Genomic DNA, 21,327 nt, shown 5'->3' on the forward strand with positions numbered 1-21,327 from the left:
CCCTTCCATCCCCATCCCAGCTGCTCCCAGCCAGGCACCCCAGCCATGTCCCCCTACTTCACCAGCCCCGTCCTTCCAGTGTGTGCAGCAGAGAGACCCCACTGGAGGGGGTCTGTCTGCTTCCCAGTCATAGCCCAACACCATCAGCTCTCCTCAGGACCCAGGCAGGCTGTCACAGACTGGAAAAGGTTGATCAAATTCCTTGATTTTCTATCTTTTGCCACCAAATTCTGTGCTATTTTTTATCTCTTAAGAATATCTACTTGGTATTTCTCCTCGGTATATTCTACTCGGTATTTCTCCTGTGTTCCAAGCGTAGGAAAGGAACCTCAGTTTAGCCCCTTACATGGAAATGTTCTGGGGTGTTCCACAGGGTCACCTCACCCTTAGTCCCAGCTGGCGCAGCCTGGGAGAGATGCTGCATCCCAGTGTCACTGGAAGGCACCACATCCAAGGATTGTTTAGGTTGGAAAAGATCTTTAATCTGTTTGTGCTCCTCCCCACAGCACGGCCTGCAAGCAAGGAGGTGCCAAACGATGCCACTGAGGGAGATTTGTCTGAGAGGTCCTGGCAGAGATAGGGAAAGGTGCAGAGAACAGTCTGGCTGTACTGGAGAGGGAGCTGGGACAGCTGGCACAGGTGAGGGCAACAGGTGAGGGACCCTGCACCCTCCTGATACCCCAGCCCAGGCCTGAGGCCGCCCCTCCTTGCTGCACTGGGTCCTCTCCACTGCCCCACTTGTAGCACTGGGCCCCCCCACTCACTCCAGTAGCTGCACTGGGATATTCCCATGCAGCCCAGGAGGTGACACCATGGCCAGGAGCACCTCCACTCCCAGTCTGGCTCCAGGAGCCAGCCCAAATCCCCTCCCAGCCCAGGTGTCCCCAGTCCCTGGCACTCAGCCCATGAAGCACAGGCTCCCACAGTCCAGCTCTGGCTCCTGTCACTGGCTCTGGGTCTGCTTGGCCAGGGCTGGGCTTGGCAGAGTTTGGGCCCATTCCCCTTTTGTCCTGCAGGTTCCCACTTGAGCAGATCGAGCAGAGAACCTCGCTCAGATCAACCTTCTCAGCCCTCTGTGTATGTGACAGGCCTGGCTTGGTTCCCAGCATTGCCTCCCTTGACACCTGCCACTGACATTGGATTCCCTGGATGTTGTGGCTTGGGGGCTTCCTGCCCTCTCTGCTGTCCCTGCAGACAGTGAAGCTGCTCCTGGAGCAGAAACCCTGAATGGAGCAGTGCTCTGCTCTCACACCCCCAGTGCCACCCCCTGTCCCCTTCCTGTCTGCAGCACACAGAGCTTGAGTCACCCCCAGCTGTGGCTTCCCTGAGACACAGACCAGTCCAAATCAACTCCTTCATTAGCAGAGTGTGAAAAACGGCAATCACTTGTTTTAAAACTTTAAAAGTTTGACAGTAATAAAATAGTCATAAAAATAGTAATTAAAAATTAGAGTAATAAGAATTTGGACAATCAGGGTAGGACAATAAAAGACAATAAAAAGCAAAGAGTTACAGATGTCTGGATGCATTTTACTTTTTCTGCAAAAGCAGACTTTGCTAACAAAGGACTAATCTTTAAAAGCAATAGCCTGTTGCATATTCATATATCTCATTTGTGATGCAAAAATTCCTTTCAAACAAAGGATGTTTTCCGGTTATTGTCAACTCCCCCCCCCCAATCATGTAAATCAATCATCTTGGTCCCTCGAAGTCTAGTTCTTCCCAATAGGGAGGCAATAATTTTTCTCTTGGGATTTTTGGTGTTTTATTGCTGTTATCTCTGTGTGAAGAATTCCTTGATTCTCTTATCCATTCCTTGAGCTAGTTAAAAAGTATCTTCCATCACATAATTTCTATTTTATATTATGCTATAGCCTAAAAACTATATTTACCACACTACTTCAAAGAGATTAATACAGCATAACTTTCCAACATAACACATATAGTATTCATTTTAACATTTGCGAAGAGTTACAATGGAAGTAGTATTGACTTCTTTGCTCAGCCAAGACCCCAAATAGTTTAATTTTTTTAGTACCTCACCTGAGGGAAGTTGAGGCAGAAATAAAGCTGATGTAACTCGTTTGGCAGGGCTCTAGGGTTTGAAATTGCTATTACAGTTTTCTTCATAATGATGGGTAAATCTTTTTTCCCTATGTTTTCTCTTGATGGCTTTTTTTAACATTAGGTGCTATCACTGTGAGCTGTCCAATGCTACATGGGCCACTTTTCATTTTGGGGGGAATGCCTTGGCAGGCTCTATCTCTACAAATGAGCTAATATCTTTTTGGCAATTGCTGTGGGGACTCATCTAGGTCAGCAATTTCACCCTAAGGGGGCACTGGGGTACTACAATTGCACCACAAGCTTGAGTTTCTGTACAAAGGATGATAGGGAGTAACATTTAATTGTGGATCTCCCTGGTACTGAAACTCAGCACAAAATTCCATTGCTAGTGAACCAAGATTTTCTAATTCTTCAGGTTCAGAAGGTGCTTTAAGAAGATCAGGCAAGAAGGCAAGGGGATTCTGGCTTTCTCATGAAGTGGTGTTGCTGAGCAACAGCCACAATAACATTATTTAACCATTTTTGGGAAAAGATGCCATTATGTGAACATGGTTTGAGAGTATCATTATTGTAACTGCATTTTGTGGAGACCCTGGTGTCACTGACATGTTTTATGAAAAATCCTTCTTTAGGATTTTTCCCCTCCTGAGAAGCTGAGAGGCCTCAGGAACAAACTGTAAACAATTCTTATCTGCTGCTGTGGAATGCAACAGAGGAAATCTCTGATTGGCCTCCTCATGCTGTTTGCAATTAAGAGCTTATCACAGTTCACTTGTCTAGCTGGTCTCGGTCTGAGAAGACTTGTTTTGAGATTCCTATGTTATTCTTAGCTTAGCCTGGTAGTGAAATCTTTTTCTCTATTCTTTTAGTATAGTTTTGATATAATATCTATCATATAATAATAAATCAAGCCTTCTGATACATGGAGTCAACTTTCTCGTCTCTTCCCTCATCCTGGGACCCCTGTGAACGAGGTAACAGCCTGGTACAAAGTTCTCCTAATCCACAAAGCTGCTGTGTTTCTTCCTCCCCATGGGCATGGCCTAACGCTTGTCCAGCTCAGAAAGTGCTTCCTGCTTGGTAATTCTCTGCCACGCCTCAGGGATTCGTCCTCTATCATGAAATTTCCCATTGTACAGAGCTTCCAGCTGTGTCCTGAAACGAGACACAAACCATTTCCAGTACACCTGCATGGATGAATCATGAAGAATTTTCCAAGTGGACAAAAGAGCTCCAGTGTTACGGTATGTTTTGTAAGGGATCCATGGGCCACCACCAACTCTGAATCTGCGGTCACTTACAACAAGGCTGGAACAAATGTCAATGACCGGTTCGTATCTACCATACTTAAACACAAAGGGAACTAAAATTTTCCACCATGCAAATTCCGTGACAACTTCTGGGCGATGGTAGACCACCTGATGGTCTCCATCATGATTCCACATGGTGTTTGTGCAGACAGCCCCACAAAAGGGACACTGTGCCCAGCACCCTGAAAAATGCTCTGCCAGGATGGTGTGAGGCTGCCTTGGAAACGAGCTCAAGTCAGCACCAGCAAATCCTTTCATGAGCCTGGCCCTCAGGTCTTCCAGAGCTTCTGCCATGGCACTGCTCAGGAACTCAATGTCTGTGACCTCCTGATGCTCAATGCCCTTCAGGTCACTTCTGGGCAAGTTGATCACCTCTGTCAGTTGCCTGCAAAATTCATCCAGCCAGAGAGAGATTTTGTCTTCTCTGTCTTTTCTGTCTTTGACAATTCGGGCTGACAAAGACACAGCTGACAGGATGTTTTGATAGAGAATATCAAGGGAGGACTCTAAAAACATCCCCAGCCTCCTACTCCCATCTAAATAGTAATTCCTCACTCGTGTCTCAATGTAACTCTCAAAAAACTGTTTTGGAGACATAAGATACTGCTTGAAATACTCAAAATTTTCCTGTTCTGCCAGGTATCTCAGGATGCAAACTTCCAGATTGGCTCTGCTGCCCTGGAAATCTGGGAATTTCCCCTGCATGTCCTCAGCGATGGATTTAGCTGTCCTCTCATAGACTGCCTGGCAAAGAGCTGGTTCAATCTTGTCACAAAGGAAAGCAGCAAAAGTTGTGACGGAAGTGGCTCCTTGACAGGAAATCTGGAAACACTGGAAGAAATCTTCTCTCTTGCTGCTCAGGTACACAACTGGGTCATTTGCCTTTTGGAAAGCTTCTTGCATGGATTTAAACCTTTCTGCCGCCATTCTGCACAAATACAGAGACAGATCAATGCTGTATTCTCTGTTAAAACGACATTTTGCATTGCTGGGGACAGAGTTGACACCTTTCTGTACTTCATTGAGTATTTCATGAATAAAATTTCGACTGTAATTCCGTTTCTCCTCTTCCTTCTTAGCAATGTTTGCCTTCACACATGCTATGATGTTGTCTGTGATGAGCTGAAAGTTGATTACAACAGCATTGATAATGCTCCTGGGATCTGAGAAATAGCCTAAATATTTTTTCTTCATGATGTGTTTTTCTGGATCAAAAGAAAATCCTCTGCCTTTGGGAAATGACGCAATCCGTGAATGGATACCCGGCTCCTTAAAGTGCTCTACAAGGACATCTTCAATTTCTGCATCAATATCCACCCGTTCTAGAGGAGGAGCAGCACGGGAGACTACAGTAATCCACTCGTTCCAGAGAAGAGTAAAGTTGTCTTCTAGTTCTCTCTCACTGAGGCTCTTCCCTTTCAGACTCACAGCCAGCTCCCGACTCCTTCTCAGCAGCTCATCTTCATAGTTCAACTTCCTTGCATCCAGTTTCCTCTGCTCCTTCTGGAGCTCAATGAGATTCTCACATTTCTTTTTTGTTTCATGAAGAAGAGTCTCTTTTAGTTCTTTCAGCTTCAGCTCTGTGCTTGATTTCCACTGGACCAGTGTCTCACGGTCTTTGTCTTCACCAAAATACTTTTCCACTTCTTTCTCAATGGCATTACTTGTCTCTTGCACCAGCCCTTCAAGGTGTTTTATGGTGACATTCTGCAATTCCCCATTCCGAATTTTGTTGTCCAGTCTCATCTGTACATCTAAGATGTGACTCCTCAGCCTCCAGGTCCACTGACTAAAGGCACTTTCCAGTCTCCTGTACACAGCAATCTCCAGGGAATTCTTGAAGCTGAAAACAAAGTTTTCATTCACCAAAGCATTCCAGAGGTCACCAATACGATCTTTCAGGCTTGAGAACCTCAAAATGCTGCGGTGGGACTGCTTCTTGGCAGCCTGGAAAATTTTGCTCTTGAGTTGCTGGACATTCTGGCAGTAGGTGGGGTTGGGTGGTGCCATTGGGGGGTTTCCTTCCCACAGGTGAGCAAAGTAGTGAATGTGGGTTTTCACATCAAAGCCAATGACATCACTGAAGGAGGAGACATCACAGAATTCCTGCTGAGCAGCTACCACGGTCATTTCATCCAGCTTTTCCTGCAAACGCCTTTGTCCTTCCATGTTCTGCTCCTTGGCAGTTGCTTCTCCCACGTTTTGGTGGACAAAGAGGCAGCTTGGGGAAAGATTGACTTGCTTCATCCTCAGGAAAGCCTGCACAGCGATCTGGAGAACATCCTGCATTTCTGATGGATTTTCTCCAAAGATATTGATGACAGTCATGTTGCCAACACCAATAACAAATGTGGCCAGCTCGTTGTCATGGTTCAGGGACTGTTTATTGGCCATCTCGATGGCTCGAAGTCCCTCTGTGTCAACCACCAGCACAAAATCAAAGCCCAAGTCTTGCTGCAGCTCGTCTCCCACTGGAATCAGCTGCATGAAGGCTCCGCGGGTGCATCTCCCTGCGCTGACGCTGAACTGCAGACCAAACATGGCATTCAGCAGGGTGGACTTGCCTGTGCTCTGGATGCCAAGCACGGAGAGCACAAACACTTGTTTGTCCCCCAGCCTCTCAATTAAGCTGTCAAATATGGCTCCCACCCAGCGCAAGGGCAGGTAAGAAGCGTCCCCATCCATGAGCTCCACGGGGTAACCTGAAACCATCAGCTCTGCTGCAATTTCTGGCAGTTTGACAAAGTTGTCTTTCTTGCAGTTCATTAGTTGCAGAGCTTCATAAATCTGCCCTACCTCTCTCAGAAGGTGTTCCAGGCCGAGGGATGAATGGCTGAGTTCATCAGAGATGGAATCCAGCTTCTTGAGCAAATCGTTGTTCACACTGTTTTTTTCCTGATTTTTTTTTTCTGTCAGAATTTCAGACCATAACTTGTGATAGTCTCTCCTCAGTTCTTCAAGGCGACCACAGGATAGTTCTTCCATAAAGACCTTCATCCAATGCAGGAAGTATTTCTTGGCATCTGCTGTTTGGGACTGGAGAAAGCCAAGGAACGATTTCATCAGCGGGTTGAGAGGGAAAGCTTGCTCAAGTTGCTTTCTTCTTATTGCTTTCTTTTCATTCTCAATTTGGCTGCGATGATGCTCAATGCTCTTGTTCCCCTTCTCCTGTAAGCGAGTGAGTTCTTTGTCCTTTTGGCACCACTGGTACCACAGTTTTCCTTGAAGTGGCAGCAGCCGGGATTTGATCTCAGACAGCTTCTCTTTCTTCAGAAGCTCCACCAGCTCCTTTGCCTTTGCTTTGGCTGACACACACGCGGGTTGATCTGCATCCACTATGAATCCTTGCTGACGAGCTTTGTCCACACAAGCATCCAGGCTGAAACATGGATTAGACCCGTCCAGGAGATTCCCAATTGTCTTGGTCAGCTGCTCCATCAGTTCTGCTTCATTTCTGTTCTTGATCCCTATTTTTATGTTTTTGCCGACTTGTCCAGCTGCAATGTTCTCTTTTTCTGTGAGAAGACAAACCAAAGGCCTTTGTGACTGCCACAGGTCCTGCAGAATCTTTTTCCCCCTGTTGTCCATGTGCTTCCATTCAGACACCAGAGCCATGTTGACAGCAGATATCTCCTGCAGGAACTGCAGCTGTGCTCCGTGATCCCTGGCATCTCCATGCAGGTTACAGAAAGCCACACAGCGCTCAAAGGTGTCATCGGGGCTTCCACCAGGGCAGTACCAGGCGATCTCCACCAGCCCTTCCATCAGCAAACACTCTCTGGTGCTGCCTCTGCAGTGGCGGTGGAAGAAAGTGTCGTGTTTGCGTTTGCTGAGCAGAGCGTTCAGGAGCTGGGACTTGGAAGAGGAGGCCGAGCTGCCAATGCGGATGAAGGACACGATGGGTGTCTGTGCCTGAAAAATGAGTTTGTTGCTGAAACTCTTGGTTCTGGTCTGGCTTCCTGCCTTCTCCACCTCTTTCCAGCTCCTTTGGATTTGGCTGAGGGCGTAAAGTGAGAACTCAATGCGTGAAGTGCTCGGGCTGGGCACCAGCAGAGGCAGCGCCAGTTGGCAGAAGGCCAGCTTGGTTGCAAGGGTCTGTCTCAGGAAGTCATCAGCACAATGGAAAATGGCCATCTGCAGGTCCATGGGGTGCACATGGCTGTCCTTGCTTTCAGGTTCAGGAGGGGCTTCCTCCGAATCATCAAAAAACTGTTCAAAGGTATCTGAATGTTGGTTCTCTTGCTCTGGGGTTTGTGGCACAGGTGCAAGGCCTGGGTTGCTCCTTTCCCAGCAAGTCAGGTACCTAACCTGGTAATCCACGGTTAACAGCTTTTGCAAGAAGTAAAATGGCAGTTCCTTGTCCCTGCTGGGCTGGCTGTCCTGCAGAGATGTCTTGTAGATGGTGCAGAAATCTCCCATCCCCATTTTCCTTGGATAGTGACTTTCCAGTCCAAGGCGCTTGAGCAGCTGGAGGAATTCCTGGTTTGCAATGGCTTCATTTTCTTTGGATTTGTTGCTGTCTGAATTGGACTGGGACTGACTGGAAAGCTGAGGTGTTGGAAAAGTCTCTTCCAGGTCACTGAGTATTTTCTGCATCTTCTCTTCATCCCATTTGTCATCCAAGCACCCACTGATCAAAGAGTCCAAGTCCCGTTCAAGCCTCCCCCAATCTTCGTCTCCATGGTGCTTTTGGAGGAGATTCTTTATCTCTGTGGACCACAAACCTTTCATTTGATCTTCCATGAAAACTAAACGCTCCCTCTTTTTCCCAAGGGACGGCTCTTGACTTTCAGGTGTCACAGTCAGGCCTGTCAGCAGGAGAAAGGCCTCAGCTCTGTCAGCATCTTGCTCCTTCAGGTTCACATACTCCTCATGTGCCACTTCCATTTCCTTGGCCATGTACTGAATTTCTGGATGTCCAAGGAGGTGCTGAAAAGTGCTGCTTTCCGCCTGGTACCCTGTGCTGGTCGCAATCAAGAGCACCAACAGTTCCATGTCCTTCTGAGCCTGTTCCTGGAGAGACTGGAGTAAGGAATAAATGGCCAGGCTGCTGGTCAGGGTAGCTTCTATCTTTGCTTCATGAACATCAGAAGCAGAGCTTCCTGGTGCGTAGGTGACAGCATAGATGTGCTCCTTCATTTGCTGCAGTGTTTTGATGAGCTCTTGAAGCTCAGAGACTTTGGGAGATCTGGGAAGCGGGTGCTCAGTCTGGAAGACCCATTGCATAATGAAGGAAGCCTCAGGGAAGTCCTTGACAGAGTAGATATGAGGATTCAGGAGATTCCTCAACATTACCTTGATAAAGGTGGTGTTTTCTGGAGGTGACTCCTGGCAGGTCCGCACGGTGTTCACCAGGAAGTCCTGCAGGGCTTTGTCTGACAGGCACATGTTGATCCACACACTGGGGTTCCTGGTTTTTGCACTCAGATCATCTTTTAGCCTCATCAGCATGAGCATCTTCTCTTCATCCACTTCAGTCACCTCCCAGGCCTTCACAGTCTCCATGAAATCTCTGGCCTCTTGCACTGCACTGCCCAGTTCCTCTCCAAAAATGGTGCCAATGTTCTGATTCGTCAGCGCTTTGTACCCAGCCCTGAGGGCTCTGCTCATCTGATCTACAGATTTAAAATCCCCACAGTGATTGCACTGGATGACGTCCCACACTGGGATCAGCTGAAAGCCACGGTCGATTACGCACCACGTCGTGTTATCAGACACGAGCCCCGTTTTCCACTGAGGAAGGGAAGCTGTGTCTGCGGGGCCCCCTGTGTTGACCACGTAGAGCTGAATTGCTGTATTGGAACTTTCTCCAGCTCTCCCCAGGACAGAAGCCTTTGAGCTCGATTTGGAAACATCCAGGCTCCCTTCTACACTGGCCCAGAAGCCACCCCAGCTGGCCCCAACAAAGCTGTTCAGTGCTTCAGACGTTTGTCGTTTTATCTCTTCCTGCTGCTCAGCTCGGAATCCTTCTGTAGATGCCTTCCACCAGAATATCCCCCCAAAGTGGAGGGGTCCCTGATTTATGTGGGACCCAAACCTGCTGAAGAAGCTCTCACACATCTTCCGGAAGATGGCCTTGTCTCCTTCCTGACTGAAGCCCAAAATCTGCTCCATGTCTTGCAGCTCCCGCAGAGCCGCATCCGAGAGGCGAAGCTGATGCCTTTGGAAATAGCAGGAGGCCAGAGGGATGTACTGGTACTTGGTGGTGCAAAAGTAGCTCTGCTCAGAGCGGGACTGGTGGGTGTCCTGTGACTGCAAGGAGCTGCTGTGATCTACACCCCCTCCCAGATTAAACCCCCAGAATGTGCCTTTGGCAGAAACGCTCATGCTGAACCCCAGCTGCTCCATGGACTTGGTGAAAGTGGATTCTGCTGCAGAGGAGAAGAACTCCTTCCTCTCAAGCAGCGAACCTTGCTCTGGACCAGCGAGCTGGAATCCCTCAGGAACCCTGAGGAGCTGCTCTCGCTTTGCCAGCACATCTTCAGGTCTGCTGGTTCTGTAGATTCCCTGCAGGGCCAGTCCCCCTGACGCCCTCCTCAGCACCTCTGTGTCAGGGATGTTCTCCCTCCTGCCTGCTGACAGCTCCTGCTGCTCCAGCTGCTTCCGGATGCTCTCCAGCATATCTGCCAAGGGTTTCTCTGCTGGTAGCCAGAACTGTTTGGGAATCTCCATGGCTCGCCACAGAGTCTCTGCTTTCTCCCTCAGAGCATCCTGGCTGCAGCTGTGGCTGTTGAGCATTTCTGTCAGATCCTTCAGAGCTTTTTTGGCTTCATCTTTTCTCTGCGTTGTCTTCTCCGAGTTTTGCTTTTGCATCTCCTCACACGTTTTGTCATCTCTAATGTTCAGGAGTTTCTGGAATGCCTTTTTCTCCCAGGGGTGCTGTACCTCGCATTCCAGCCTGAGGTAGTCCTCGTATTCCAGATGTTGCAGGGCTTCTCTGCACTTGATTCCCAGGATCTGTGAAGCTTTGGGCAGCCAGTATCCAGCATCCAGTCCTTCCTTCTCAAATGCCTCTGCCAGGAGCTGTGTCTTTGCATCTTCCTCCTGTGTGTCCTCCTGTGAATCCATGGCTGTGGAGGAAGAACAGAGACTTTCTCTAAGGTGTTGTCAGAGGCCCCAGGCTCCTGGCAGAGGCTCGGCAGGAGCTGCAGCCCTGGGGATTGCTCCCACCTGGCTCCTGGAGCCAGGCCTGGGATGGCACAAGAGCCAGGGTCTCCTTCCCAGCACCCTGGATGTGCCTGTTGCTTTCCTGTTTGCAGGATCAACCCTGAAGGTGAGTGTCTATCCTAGAGACAGCACAGACACACAGAGACAGAAACACAGACACAGAGAGATATACACAGAGACACACACAGACTCCCTTAGCCACACAACCTGCCCCAGACAAGGTGCTGCCTTCACCATCATCCACATCCTCCCGACAGAACTCCTCAATCCACAAATGCAGACAGCAGGGGCATTCCTGGCTCCCTGGAGCACTGGCACAGCCCCTCTGCCCATCCAACAGCCCTGCCTGCATCCTGCACCCTCTGCCTGCATCCTGCCCTGCTCACTGCCTGGCCCAGCCTGCTGCTACCAACACCTGCAGCGCTACCAGCAGCGCTCACAGACTCCCTCCATGGGCACCCCACACTCCCCCCATGCCCCCCACGGGCTCTGACCTGTGCTCCTGTTCCAGCTGCCAGAGCAGCCCCTCCTTTGCCCCTCTCTGGCCTCTTCCCAGGAGCTGCTTCCTGGCACACTCAGGGGCCCGCCCCAGTACAAAGTGAAAATCCACCTTGTCCCTGCCCACAGCTCTGCCTGGGGCATCCTGGAGGCCCTTCAGGAGAGACTGGAAATGCTGGGACCCAACTCAGAGGGGTGTCCTCTGTGTTCTGCTGCTTGTTAGCAAAGAGGATCTCGTCAGGCAGGTGCCCTTTGGTGGCAGTCTTTCTTCAGCCACCACGGAGCCACCAAGTTCAAAATCTCTGGTAACAGGAGGAAAAGTGCCTGCAAACCTTCAAAAGGCAGGTGCCTTATAACTTTCGGGGTTTTGACTCTGTCACACAACTCTGAGAATTGTCCCTGTCTCAGTTCAATTGGATGCTGGAGAGATTTATTCCTTGCAAAAAATCCTTCTGAGCATTCAGCTTCCATCCCACCAAGGCCACAGCACTGTCACTAGCACAGGTATTCATACCAGGGGCGTGGACTGGGCTCCTGTTCCCTTCTACAGCCTTCAGGGGCAGCTTTCCCTCAGGAATCCCTGCAGATTTGGGCAATCTGAGCAAGGGCTGTGGGCTCTGAATCCCCTCACCCACCTCACAGCAGATGCTCCCGTTGCTCCCAGCCTTGGCTCCCAGCAGACAATGGCAGCCAAGGGCCCCAGCTCAGGGGACACAGCACAGCACCAGGCCTGGGGTACACGGTGGGTGTGGAGAAGAAGATGGGAAACCCTTGAGAACTCAGGAGAAAGAGCACCAGGAAGGAAAGGCCCAAAATCCTAAAGGAGAAGAGCAGACAGTCAGGAGAAAGCAACCCATGAATATGGCAGATTCATTCTGGGGAGCACTGCAGGCCAACCCTTCTCCTCCACTGGGGATTGCCCAGGCAGCAAAGACTCCTCAGGGCTCTTCTGGGGAGGTGACCAGAGCAGACTTTCACCTGGGACCTGCATCCATGTTCCCCCACCAGAAGGAAGCTGGACATGCTGGAGAGGTGGCACAGAGCAAAGCCCCTGAAGGTCACTCTTATGAATAAAAAAAGGCTGCCCATTTTTTTTTAAAGTCGCAGAGTTCACAACTTAAACCAATAGCTGCCAGGTTGGAGTTCTATTTCTTGTTAATAATTTCATGTTGTAATCTCCTGTTTACAGTTTCCTTTTAATTACCTGTTCTTAATAGTGCCCTGAGCCATCCCACCGCTGCCTGGTGATCTGGGAGCGGTGGGACCCCCCCCTTCAGGCACGGGTCCTGGCAGGGCTTTTCTCAGAAGGTGAAAGGAGGGGACCTTGGAATTGACATACAAATAACCTTGGAGCCAGGATGCACCTGGGTCAACCCCCCACCAAACTCAGCAAATAAACCCCCAAAAACAACGAGCCAACCCAGAATTAAGAGATCAAAATGATGTCCGGATGTGAAGGTCAAAGTCCGGAGCTGGCAGAGATGCCAAAATCCTCAGTGGCCCCTGACCATAACCTCAGAAGATGTCAGTCAGAGCCAGGACCCCAGACTGCAAACCCAAATTCAGGATCCTGGAGTATCTACACCTTATTTTCTCACAACTGTGCCCCGTAGTGGACAAAGCTGCATTTTGTTTCTCTTCCTAGGTGCTCGTGGGGGTGACAACAGGGAGACCTGTAGGCCCTCCAACCTTGAGCTCATCACTTTTCATAAGGGCAATAAAAGGAGAAAGAACTCCTGCCCTATTGATTACAGTCACCAAGGCCAAGTGCAGGTGCTGCCCCTGGGTCGGGGCAATTCCAGGCACAGACACAAGCTGGGAAGAGAATGGATTGAGAGCAGCCCTGAGGAGAAGGACTCAGGGGTGCTGATGAGTGAGAGGCTGTCCAGGGAACATCTGTGCTCTGAGGGCAGCAGAGAAGGTGAGGAGGGGGCAGAGCCAGGGGAACAGCCCTGCCAATGGGGCAGCAGGGCCCTGTCCCAGCACTGCCCACATCCCACAGCTGCTGCTGGGGAGAAGCTCAGGGCCCTGCAGAGGGGGGAGAAGCAGCTCTGGGCTTGGATCCCAGCAGGCACTGAGCCCCCCCAGCAGCTCCTGTGCTCCCAGCAGCAGGATGGGGACAGGAAGGAAACAGCAGAACCAGGAAAAGCTTCTGGCTCGAGATAACGGAAGTTCAACGGCAGAAGAAATCTGGGTGTGCTGGCAGAGCTCAGGAGGGATTTCAGACACCAATTATTTTCCTTGGGCACATGTCCAGCTGCTCCCTGGGCAGCAGAGCCTCAGTGCAGGACAGCTGATCAGGAAGGGAACTGCTGGTTCAGGGTCACTGCTGGAGCTCGTCCACTTGAGCCACTTGTCCCAGCCCTGTCCTCTCCCACGTTCTCTCCCTCTGGAGCATTGCCAGAGCTGGTTCTGTCTCAGGAGCCAGAGGCTGCCTTGGACAACATAAACTCCAGCCCAGCCACACCCCCAACCTGCCCCCAGGCACCCTTGGCACTCCCTGCACGGCTTCCCATTGCTGCAGGAATAGGGAAAAGCCCCATGCGACTGTGTCAGTGCCCGCAGAGAGACATAGAGCACATTCAGGGCATAACTCTGGACCAAATTCCTCCTTGGAGGCAAACGAGGGAAGCAGCAAGGCTGGCAGCGGGACCTGCCATGGAAATGTCTGCACCCCGTTTCACAGGAACAGCCCCCCGAGAGTGTTTTCCCCAGCCCTGTCCCAGGGAAAGGGGCTCTGGGAACACCGCTGCCTTTGTGGGGCTGTCGCAGGCACCAGAGCGCTCTGGGTGGTTCCGCTTAGACTGCAAGAGAGGAGAATCCCACCCTCCCTGCATGGGCAGGAAAAGGAATGATCCCCCCGGCTCCTGCCTTCAGGGGAGCGCAGCCATCCGGCCCCAGCGCGGGGCTGGGGGTGCCCGGGCCGGGCAGGGTCGGCGCCGCCTGCGGGGAGCGTTTCCCGGCCGGGCACGGGCGGCAGAGGGGAAGGGGCTCCGCTCGCGATCTGTGCCTGCCAGCCCCGCTGCCAGCTCTCGGGACAGCCTGTGCGCCTCTGCAGCCTTCACTGTGCCCCTCCATTCCCCCGCATCCCTCCTCCTTCCCCCGCCGCTCCGCTCCCACCGCTCTGACCCCGGCCCCCTCCCAGCTCAGCCCCCGCAGCGCACACGGCTCCCCCGAGCTCCCCCAAAGCGGTGCCAGCAAAGGCGGCTTCCTGCAGCCCACGCTCAGAGCACACAGCGCCCGCCCGCTGCCCTCAGCCCCCTCTTCTCCTGCCCTGCCATCTCCCCAGCCCTGGCAAAGCACAGGGAACAGGAGGCAGGAGAGCAACAAGATCCCGCTTCCGGCTGCTCCTGGTTCCCAGCCCCGCAGCTCATCCCCATCCCCATCCCCATCCCCATCCCCATCCCCACCCATCCCACCCCACCCCCATCCCCATCCCATCCCCATCCCCATCCCCATCCCCATCCCCACCACCCCCATCCCCATCCCCATCCCCATCCCCATCCCCATCCCCATCCCCATCCCCATCCCCATCCCCATCCCCATCCCCATCCCCTACCTTCTCCCTCCTGGCCCCGCAGCTCCCGGGCTGGGAGAAGCCCAGCACAGCCCAAACAGCTCTGGCTCCTTTGGGGGGAGCTGCTTCCCCTTTTATGGGAGCAGTGATTAAGCAGCTACTGGTTTCCTGTAAATCTTGTGTTTTTCTGCAGGAATATGGAAGTGAAACTGCTGCTGCCGGGTTGGGGGTGAAAGATTTTTTGGTGAGTTGTGGACTTGAGGGTGTTGGAGGTCTTCTACAAGATTTGGTTTTGGCTTTAGAGAAGAAAAATAAGAAGAATAAGATTAGAAGTCACTGTTTAACATGTAGCATGGGATGTCTGCCATTCTTTATTGCAGCTCTGGTCATTTGGGGGATACTTCCTCCAATCAAGTCTGACAGTGTCAGATTCTCAGTGTCTCTAGCTTGTCAGAGTGACCCCAAGAAATGTTAAAAAGTCTCTTTTCCCAGCCTGGCACTTGATGTAGGAGTCAGGGCTCTTCAATTCTCACTCTCAAGGTTGTTTATTGCATCTTAACTATAAAATTCTTTCTCCTGTCCAGCCGAGGTCTGCTCAGCAAGACAGCCCAAGGTACTCTGCCTGCCCATGGGGCAGTGTTATCTCTTTATACTAAAAACTACATGTACAATATTTACAATTATTTCCAATACCTATCACCTCTGTTAGACAGTGAGCTTCTACTCTAAACCAACCTAAAAGTGCCAACATCACCCAGAAGATGGAGGCCAAGAAGGAGAAGGAGAAAGGTTGGACACACCCAGACCCCTCCATCTGAACCCCCATTCTAAGAACCCCAAAATCTACTTTTTCACCCCATGATAAATTCACTATCATTCTATTTAAACTTTCGTGGCTTGTAACCCTTCATATAAAGGTTGGTAATTGTTTTTTCCAAGAGCTAAATCAAAGGCACAGGGGTCTTGGGCTCTGTTCAAAGGCCTCTGAGCCCCCTGGGCAGGGTCTCGAGGCCTCCAGGGCAGCCAGAGGAATTTCCTGGGTTCCCACATTGGATGAACAGAGCTGTAATGATACACACTGACTGCATATTCATTAGCTATCCCCACTTACTTGACTTTATTTTACACAGTCACACCCCTTACCAGGAGTCCTAACGTGGTTCCTTGGGGTCTGTCTTTAATATCCCACGTCCTTTTTAGGGGCATCTTCCTTGACCCCCATTTTTGAGTAAGGGAAATATCCTTGTTTTGCATAACTTCTGCTTTGTCAGCCTTGTAGAGGTGAGCTGGCATCCTGCTTCCATTTTTCATGACTTCTGTTTGCCTGAGTTACATCCTTTATCTGTTCCTCCAAGGCTCTGCTGTTCTCCTGTCCTTATCAAATCCCTCCTCTTCTTGATTCTAAGTTCCTTAGGGAACCAGTCTCTTAAGATTTTTATTTCCTTTCAGAGTGTGAGGCATTAAAACAGCTGCAACACTGAATCTTGATGCTGGCTAAAGCCATACAGCAATTATTAAGGTGGTGATTATAAACAGATGTTTCACCAAGTCCAGCTGGGTACCCATGAAGGACATTTGGTCCAGATTTCTTCAAATCCCCAGGAGGTGGCATCTTGAGCTGTTGGTTTTGAAATTTGGGGTTTTTTCTGGATTTCCTGGATATCTGTAGGCACTGTACAGTGTTTTTTGGTCAGTGAATACACAGCATCTTGAGTTAATTACACTCCATATTCCTGCTTGTGATGCTAAAACAAGGTCTAGTGCCATTTGGTTTTGTAAAACAGCTTGTGACAAGCTCTTGACTTCTTCCCAAGGGGCTTAGGCCCTTTTAATTCTGGAACAAGGTATCCAAAATTGTACTTTGTGCAGTTTCAACGCAGTAAAAGTTGTCAGCAGTGCTTGGAAAGGTCCCTTCCACTTTGGTTGGAGTGGAGCAGCTCCCCAGTCACTCAAACAGACCCAATCTCCTGGCTGGAACTCATGTCCTGCTCTGTCCAACCACTGCAAATCCTGAAAGGTTTTACTGAGAGAAACCAGGTAATTATTCAAATCAACCCCTCCTTTTAACATGTGTATTTCCTGGAGTGTGACACTTGGTAGGGTCGACCACAGAGCAGCTCAGAGGGGCTGATTGTGCTGGTGCCCCACAGCTGAATTCTGCTTTGAATCAGAGCACCAGGTAAGGCTTGGACCCAGGCCAAGGAGCTTTCCTGACATATTTTACCCAACTGCAATCTGATTGTATAATTCACTCCCTCCACTTTGCCATCAGCCTGGGGCCTGTAAGGAGTGTGAAGATCCCAAGCTATTCCCAAGGCTTTCCTAAGTTATTCCATTCTCAATTATTCCTAGTTATTCCTAAGTTATTCTGTTCCTAGCTCCTTCTGCAATCACATGGGAATCTGTGTCTGATGACATTCCCAAAGGTACCCCAAATTTTTCATTTATTGTATTTTTGGGTTTTTTGTATTTATTTGATTTGACAGTACTTTAGTCACTTCCCTAACCTGGTTGGTGTGACAAGGGAAGGTTTCTGGCCACCCAGAAAAGGTCTCCACCAGAACTTTATAGTTCTGGATTTCTACCCCCCCCTTGTCTGGGCAATTCAGTAAAATCAATGTGCCAATGTTCACCCAGAACATTTCCAGGTTTTATGGCTCCCAGCATTATTTTGTTAGCCTTGTTAGTGCTGTTTCTTTAACAAATTACCCTTTGTTGGATTTTTGGTTGCACAGTCTGAGCCATCTTAGACCCAATTATGGATTTTTGCAAACACTTCAAAAGCTTTTCAGCACTCCAATGAGTGTCTTTGTGTTTGTGACCCCCTGTTTGACACCAGATCAGTTCTGGGACTGCTTTCTGCCTCCTTGGGGTAACTGCCCAGCCTTGTGAATCAAACTTTGCTTCTAAGGTTCTGCTGTCCTTATCAATTCCTGCCCTGGGCAGGCTCTGGATGTTTTGGAGGGGTCACAGTGATCTCAGGGCTCCTCCAGCACTGTTCCTGCACGTGTTGCTCAGTCCCAGCTGCTTTGTCCTCACATGCCATCTCCTCTGCTCCCACAGGCTCTGGGACATCCACAGGGACATCATCTTCACTCTGGGGACGGGGGGAAGGTGACACTGTTATAAATAACTATGTAGTTGTTGGCTTTTGCTATTATATTGGCTTTTGCTAATTATTTTGTGTGGTTTGTAATCACCTTTTAACTTTTCATATAATAATAATATAATATAATATAATATAATATAATATAATATAATATAAATATAATATAATATAATATAATATAATATAATATAATATAATATTTCATATTCATTTTCATATTTTTCATATAATATAATGTGTCATCCTTTTTTGTTTAATACCCTAAGCCCTGTGTAGATTATATATTTTAGTGTGATAAATATATTATAGTTTATGCTCTCGCAAAAAATTAAAATATTAATATTAAAATATTAAAATGTCCTTTTGCAGAAATAACTGTAGTTGTGAATAATAACTAATGTTTTTATTTTTGTTGCTGACTGACAATAGTGAAATAATTAATATTGATTGAAAGTACTTGTAAAAATGGCTAAAATGTCTGTGTGATAAGAAAACATTGAAAAGAACCATGCAAAAAACACCAAAAGAACAAGGAGGAATCCACCCTTCAGCTTTCAATAATTATCAGACCACAGACCAGGGGGCCTTGTGAAGAAATAAAATACAACACTCCCAAAATCACATCTGCATTGTGGCACATGCTCTAAGACAAGATCAGGGCTCAAACTAAGCCAAAGATATCCAGGAACAAATAAACTCAAGTGAATGTTTGAATGTGTATGATCTTCATGAATATGTATTTGATCAATATGAAAAATATATGAGTTGTTATAGTTAATAGTCCATGTGGCTATGGCTGTGCATCCAGCACTGTTATTTGTGCTTTATCCCTTTTATACTTTATTAAACTTCTAAAAATTTCAAAGGGTGAGCCTCGTTTCTCACAGCACCATCCCCCGGGGGTGTGCAGCCCATGCCCGCCCTCCTCCCGCCCCCGGCGCGGGTGATGCTCACCGCCAGCGATGCTCCGCAGCTCCTGCATCTCCTGCAGCAGCCGCAGCCGCAGCAGCTCCCGCAGCAGCTCCCGGCGCCGGCTCCGCGGGGTGACCCCCATGCGCCGCAGGGAGCTCTCGGTCAGGCGCAGCAGCGCTCGGCCCGTCAGGGCGTGCTCCCGAGCCAGCTCCGCCAGCCCCGCGGCCCCGCCGTGCGCCGCCAGCCACGAGCCCACCTCGGCCCCCGACCACTGCCCCGCCGGCCGCTGCGGCTCCTCGGGCACCTGGGTGGGAGGAGAGGGAGCTGGCTGTCCCGTCAGGGAGCCACAGGGTCAAGCTGCCACCTCTGTGCCACAGTGTCCCCTCCCCTGCCCAAGCACAGCCCTTTGTCGCATCCCTGCTCTGCACCCTCATCCCTGTCCTCAGTCCATGGAGGTCCCCAAATCCCTGCTGGTGTCCACCCCCGGGGATCCACAAATAACTACCTGTAGGAATCTACCTGTAGGAATCCCCCCTCTTTCACCCATGGGGATCCCCCATCCCGTTCCCATGGGGGTCCCTGAAATCCCCACCCATGGGGGTCCCCAAACCTCCTCCTGTGGGGTTTCACATCCTCCCCCCATCTGGATACCCAAACTCCTACCCATGGGGTCTCCCATCCTCCACCTGGGGGTATCCCACACCCTTCATTCATGGGGGTTCCCAAACTGCCACCTGTGGGGGTCTCACATCCCCATCCATGGATTTCCCCCCTCCTCCAGTACTGGGGCTCCCTGGCACCCCACTGCAGCTGTCCAGGGGGGTCCCCAGCCCCTGCCCACTCTCACCTCAGCCTCGGGGCTCCCCTCCTGGGGTGCCTCAGCCCCATCCTCCGCCGGGAGTTCCATGTGGGGCCGGGGCAGGGCACGGGGGCAGTCCTGGCTCCCTGCAAACAGGGCTCCATCAGCGTGGGGGTCCCCAGATCAGCCCCTCCATATCCTGCCGGCCACACAACCCCCTCCCCAGTCCCCACCCTGGCAAACCGGCATCCCACGGTCCCTGCTGGGGACACACAGCCTGAGGACTGTCGCGCTCCTCAATGCCACCCACCCCGTGCCCTCCCAGCACAAGGGGCTGCTCCCGGGGGTCGCGGCCGCACCGCCCCTCCCGCCGTGACACGCCGGTGACACCGGCCCCGGCTCTGCCGTGCCGTGAGCCAGCAGGGAACACCGGCACCGCCCGGCTGCCCCGCCTGGCCGGGACCTCTGACTCCCTCCTTCTTATCCCCCCTTCCTCCTACCTCGCTCCGGGTCCGTGCCCAACACGGGGAGAGCCAAAGGAACCTTTGCCCGGGCGCTGGCTCCACGGGCACAGCCCCGGGCGTGCCCCGGCAGCCCCGAGCGCTGCCCCACAAACGGCTCCGCCGGGCACAAAGGACCCCTGGGCATCCCGGGGAGCCGAGGCACGGGGCCGGGCTGGGTTCGAGTGGGCTCCGTCCGGACCGGGGGCCGCGCAGGAGCTCAGCCGAGGCTCCCGCAGCCCTCCCGGATCGCTGCTCCCAGCCCACCCCGCTACCCTGAGCACCTTCCACGCCACACGGGCACGGGACGCACCTGAGCGGCTTCAGCCACGATGGTGCCGATGGCAGCGAGGGTCCCACAGGCGGCGGGGACACAGGAGAGGCACCGGCGGAGCAGGAGAGGAGCGGGATGAGCCTCCAGGATGAGTCACATCCGACGGGTGCAGCCCTGCCTGGCCGAGCGTGTGCGGACCAGTCCCGCCTGCAGCTCCCCAGGGCGCTGCTCTGCCCCCGCAGCCTGCAGAGGGTTAAACCCCCAAAATAACACCTGCAGGGTGGGCAGGGCACGGCTGGAGTGTCCATCCCAGGAGGGATTCGACAGCCGCGTGGATGTGGCACTTGTGGGTCAGTGGTGGCCTCGGCAGCGCTGGGGGAAGTGGCTGGACTCGATGATAATCCCAGTTTTCTTTTCCACCCTAAATGTTTCTGTGATTTTAAGGCAATCCCGGCCCTTCTCCGGCCCTGGCAGTTCCCCTCTCCCCCTTGTGCTCTTGCACAAGATTTCCAAGGAAGAACAAACAGGACAGCCCGGGCGCTGCACCCATCCCTATCTCAGCCGAGCCTCTGGAGCGGGGCCAGGCAGCAGCTGGTGGGTGGCAGAAACTGCTTCTGTCAGAAAAAGGACTCGAAGGTGTTTGTGAGGTGCTTTAGGAGAAACTCTGCTCCCTGGCAGGTAAGAGCAGCCACCCTCAGCATCACAAAGCCAATAGGAAAATAACGAGGAAAGTAAACAAAAGAACAATGATCTCATTTCCCAGTGCTTGGGAGGACAGCCCTGAACACTTGAAGTTTGTCAACACCTTAGAGCCACTTCCAGGGCCTGAAGGGGCTCCAGAAGAACTGCAGAGGGACTGGGGACAAGGCAGGGAGGGACAGGACCCACGGAATAGCTCCCACTGCCAGAGGGCAGGGCTGGATGGGATATTGGGAATTGTGCCCTGGCACAGGGTGCCCACAGCAGCTGGGCTGCCCCTGGATGGATCCCTGGCAGTCCCCAAGGCCAGGCTGCACACTGGGTTTTGAAGCAAGTCTGGGACAGTGGGAGGTGTCCCTGCCATGGCAGGGGTGGATTAGGTGACCTCTGCAAGCCCCTGCCCACTCCCACCAGCTGTGATTCCATGATTTCAGAGAGCAAACACCTGGTGCCAGCTCACAGGCTCCACAGGAAC

General features: G+C 51.4%; 3 protein-coding genes across 4 annotated transcripts in view; all 3 read right to left on the reverse strand.

The window, feature by feature from the left end:
* Positions 1-1,509: 1,509 nt before the first annotated feature.
* LOC127059057 (interferon-induced very large GTPase 1-like) lies at positions 1,510-16,764 on the reverse strand. Of its 2 annotated transcripts, XM_050972781.1 has the most exons (4): positions 15,703-16,764; positions 14,602-14,855; positions 11,678-11,859; positions 1,510-10,447 (listed from the first exon to the last, which is right to left on the reverse strand). In XM_050972781.1, the coding sequence occupies exon 4, from the start codon at positions 10,443-10,445 to the stop codon at positions 3,111-3,113; it is 7,335 nt and encodes a 2,444-aa protein (XP_050828738.1). In that variant the 5' UTR covers positions 10,446-10,447; positions 11,678-11,859; positions 14,602-14,855; positions 15,703-16,764; the 3' UTR covers positions 1,510-3,110. The 2 variants fall into 2 exon arrangements, with proteins under 2 accessions (XP_050828738.1, XP_050828739.1); XM_050972782.1 differs by lacking the exon at positions 11,678-11,859.
* RAB10 (RAB10, member RAS oncogene family) overlaps positions 15,486-21,327 on the reverse strand; it is a 112,382-nt gene continuing 106,540 nt past the window's right edge. Inside the window, exon 6 of the mRNA XM_050972843.1 lies at positions 15,486-15,521. Within this exon, the coding sequence (XP_050828800.1) occupies positions 15,501-15,521 (21 nt within the window). The 3' untranslated portion in view covers positions 15,486-15,500. The remainder of the gene's footprint in view (positions 15,522-21,327) is intronic.
* LOC115484989 (uncharacterized) lies at positions 16,901-21,278 on the reverse strand. Its single transcript, XM_050972697.1, is given in 8 exon segments — positions 16,901-17,656; positions 18,623-18,915; positions 19,152-19,159; positions 19,428-19,495; positions 19,498-19,525; positions 19,880-19,960; positions 19,963-20,163; positions 21,264-21,278. Coding segments are annotated over 8 exon segments (699 nt in total). The 3' UTR covers positions 16,901-17,651.

Source organism: Serinus canaria, chromosome 3 (genome assembly GCF_022539315.1).
Source record: "Serinus canaria isolate serCan28SL12 chromosome 3, serCan2020, whole genome shotgun sequence".
Classification (NCBI taxonomy): Eukaryota; Metazoa; Chordata; class Aves; order Passeriformes; family Fringillidae; genus Serinus; species Serinus canaria.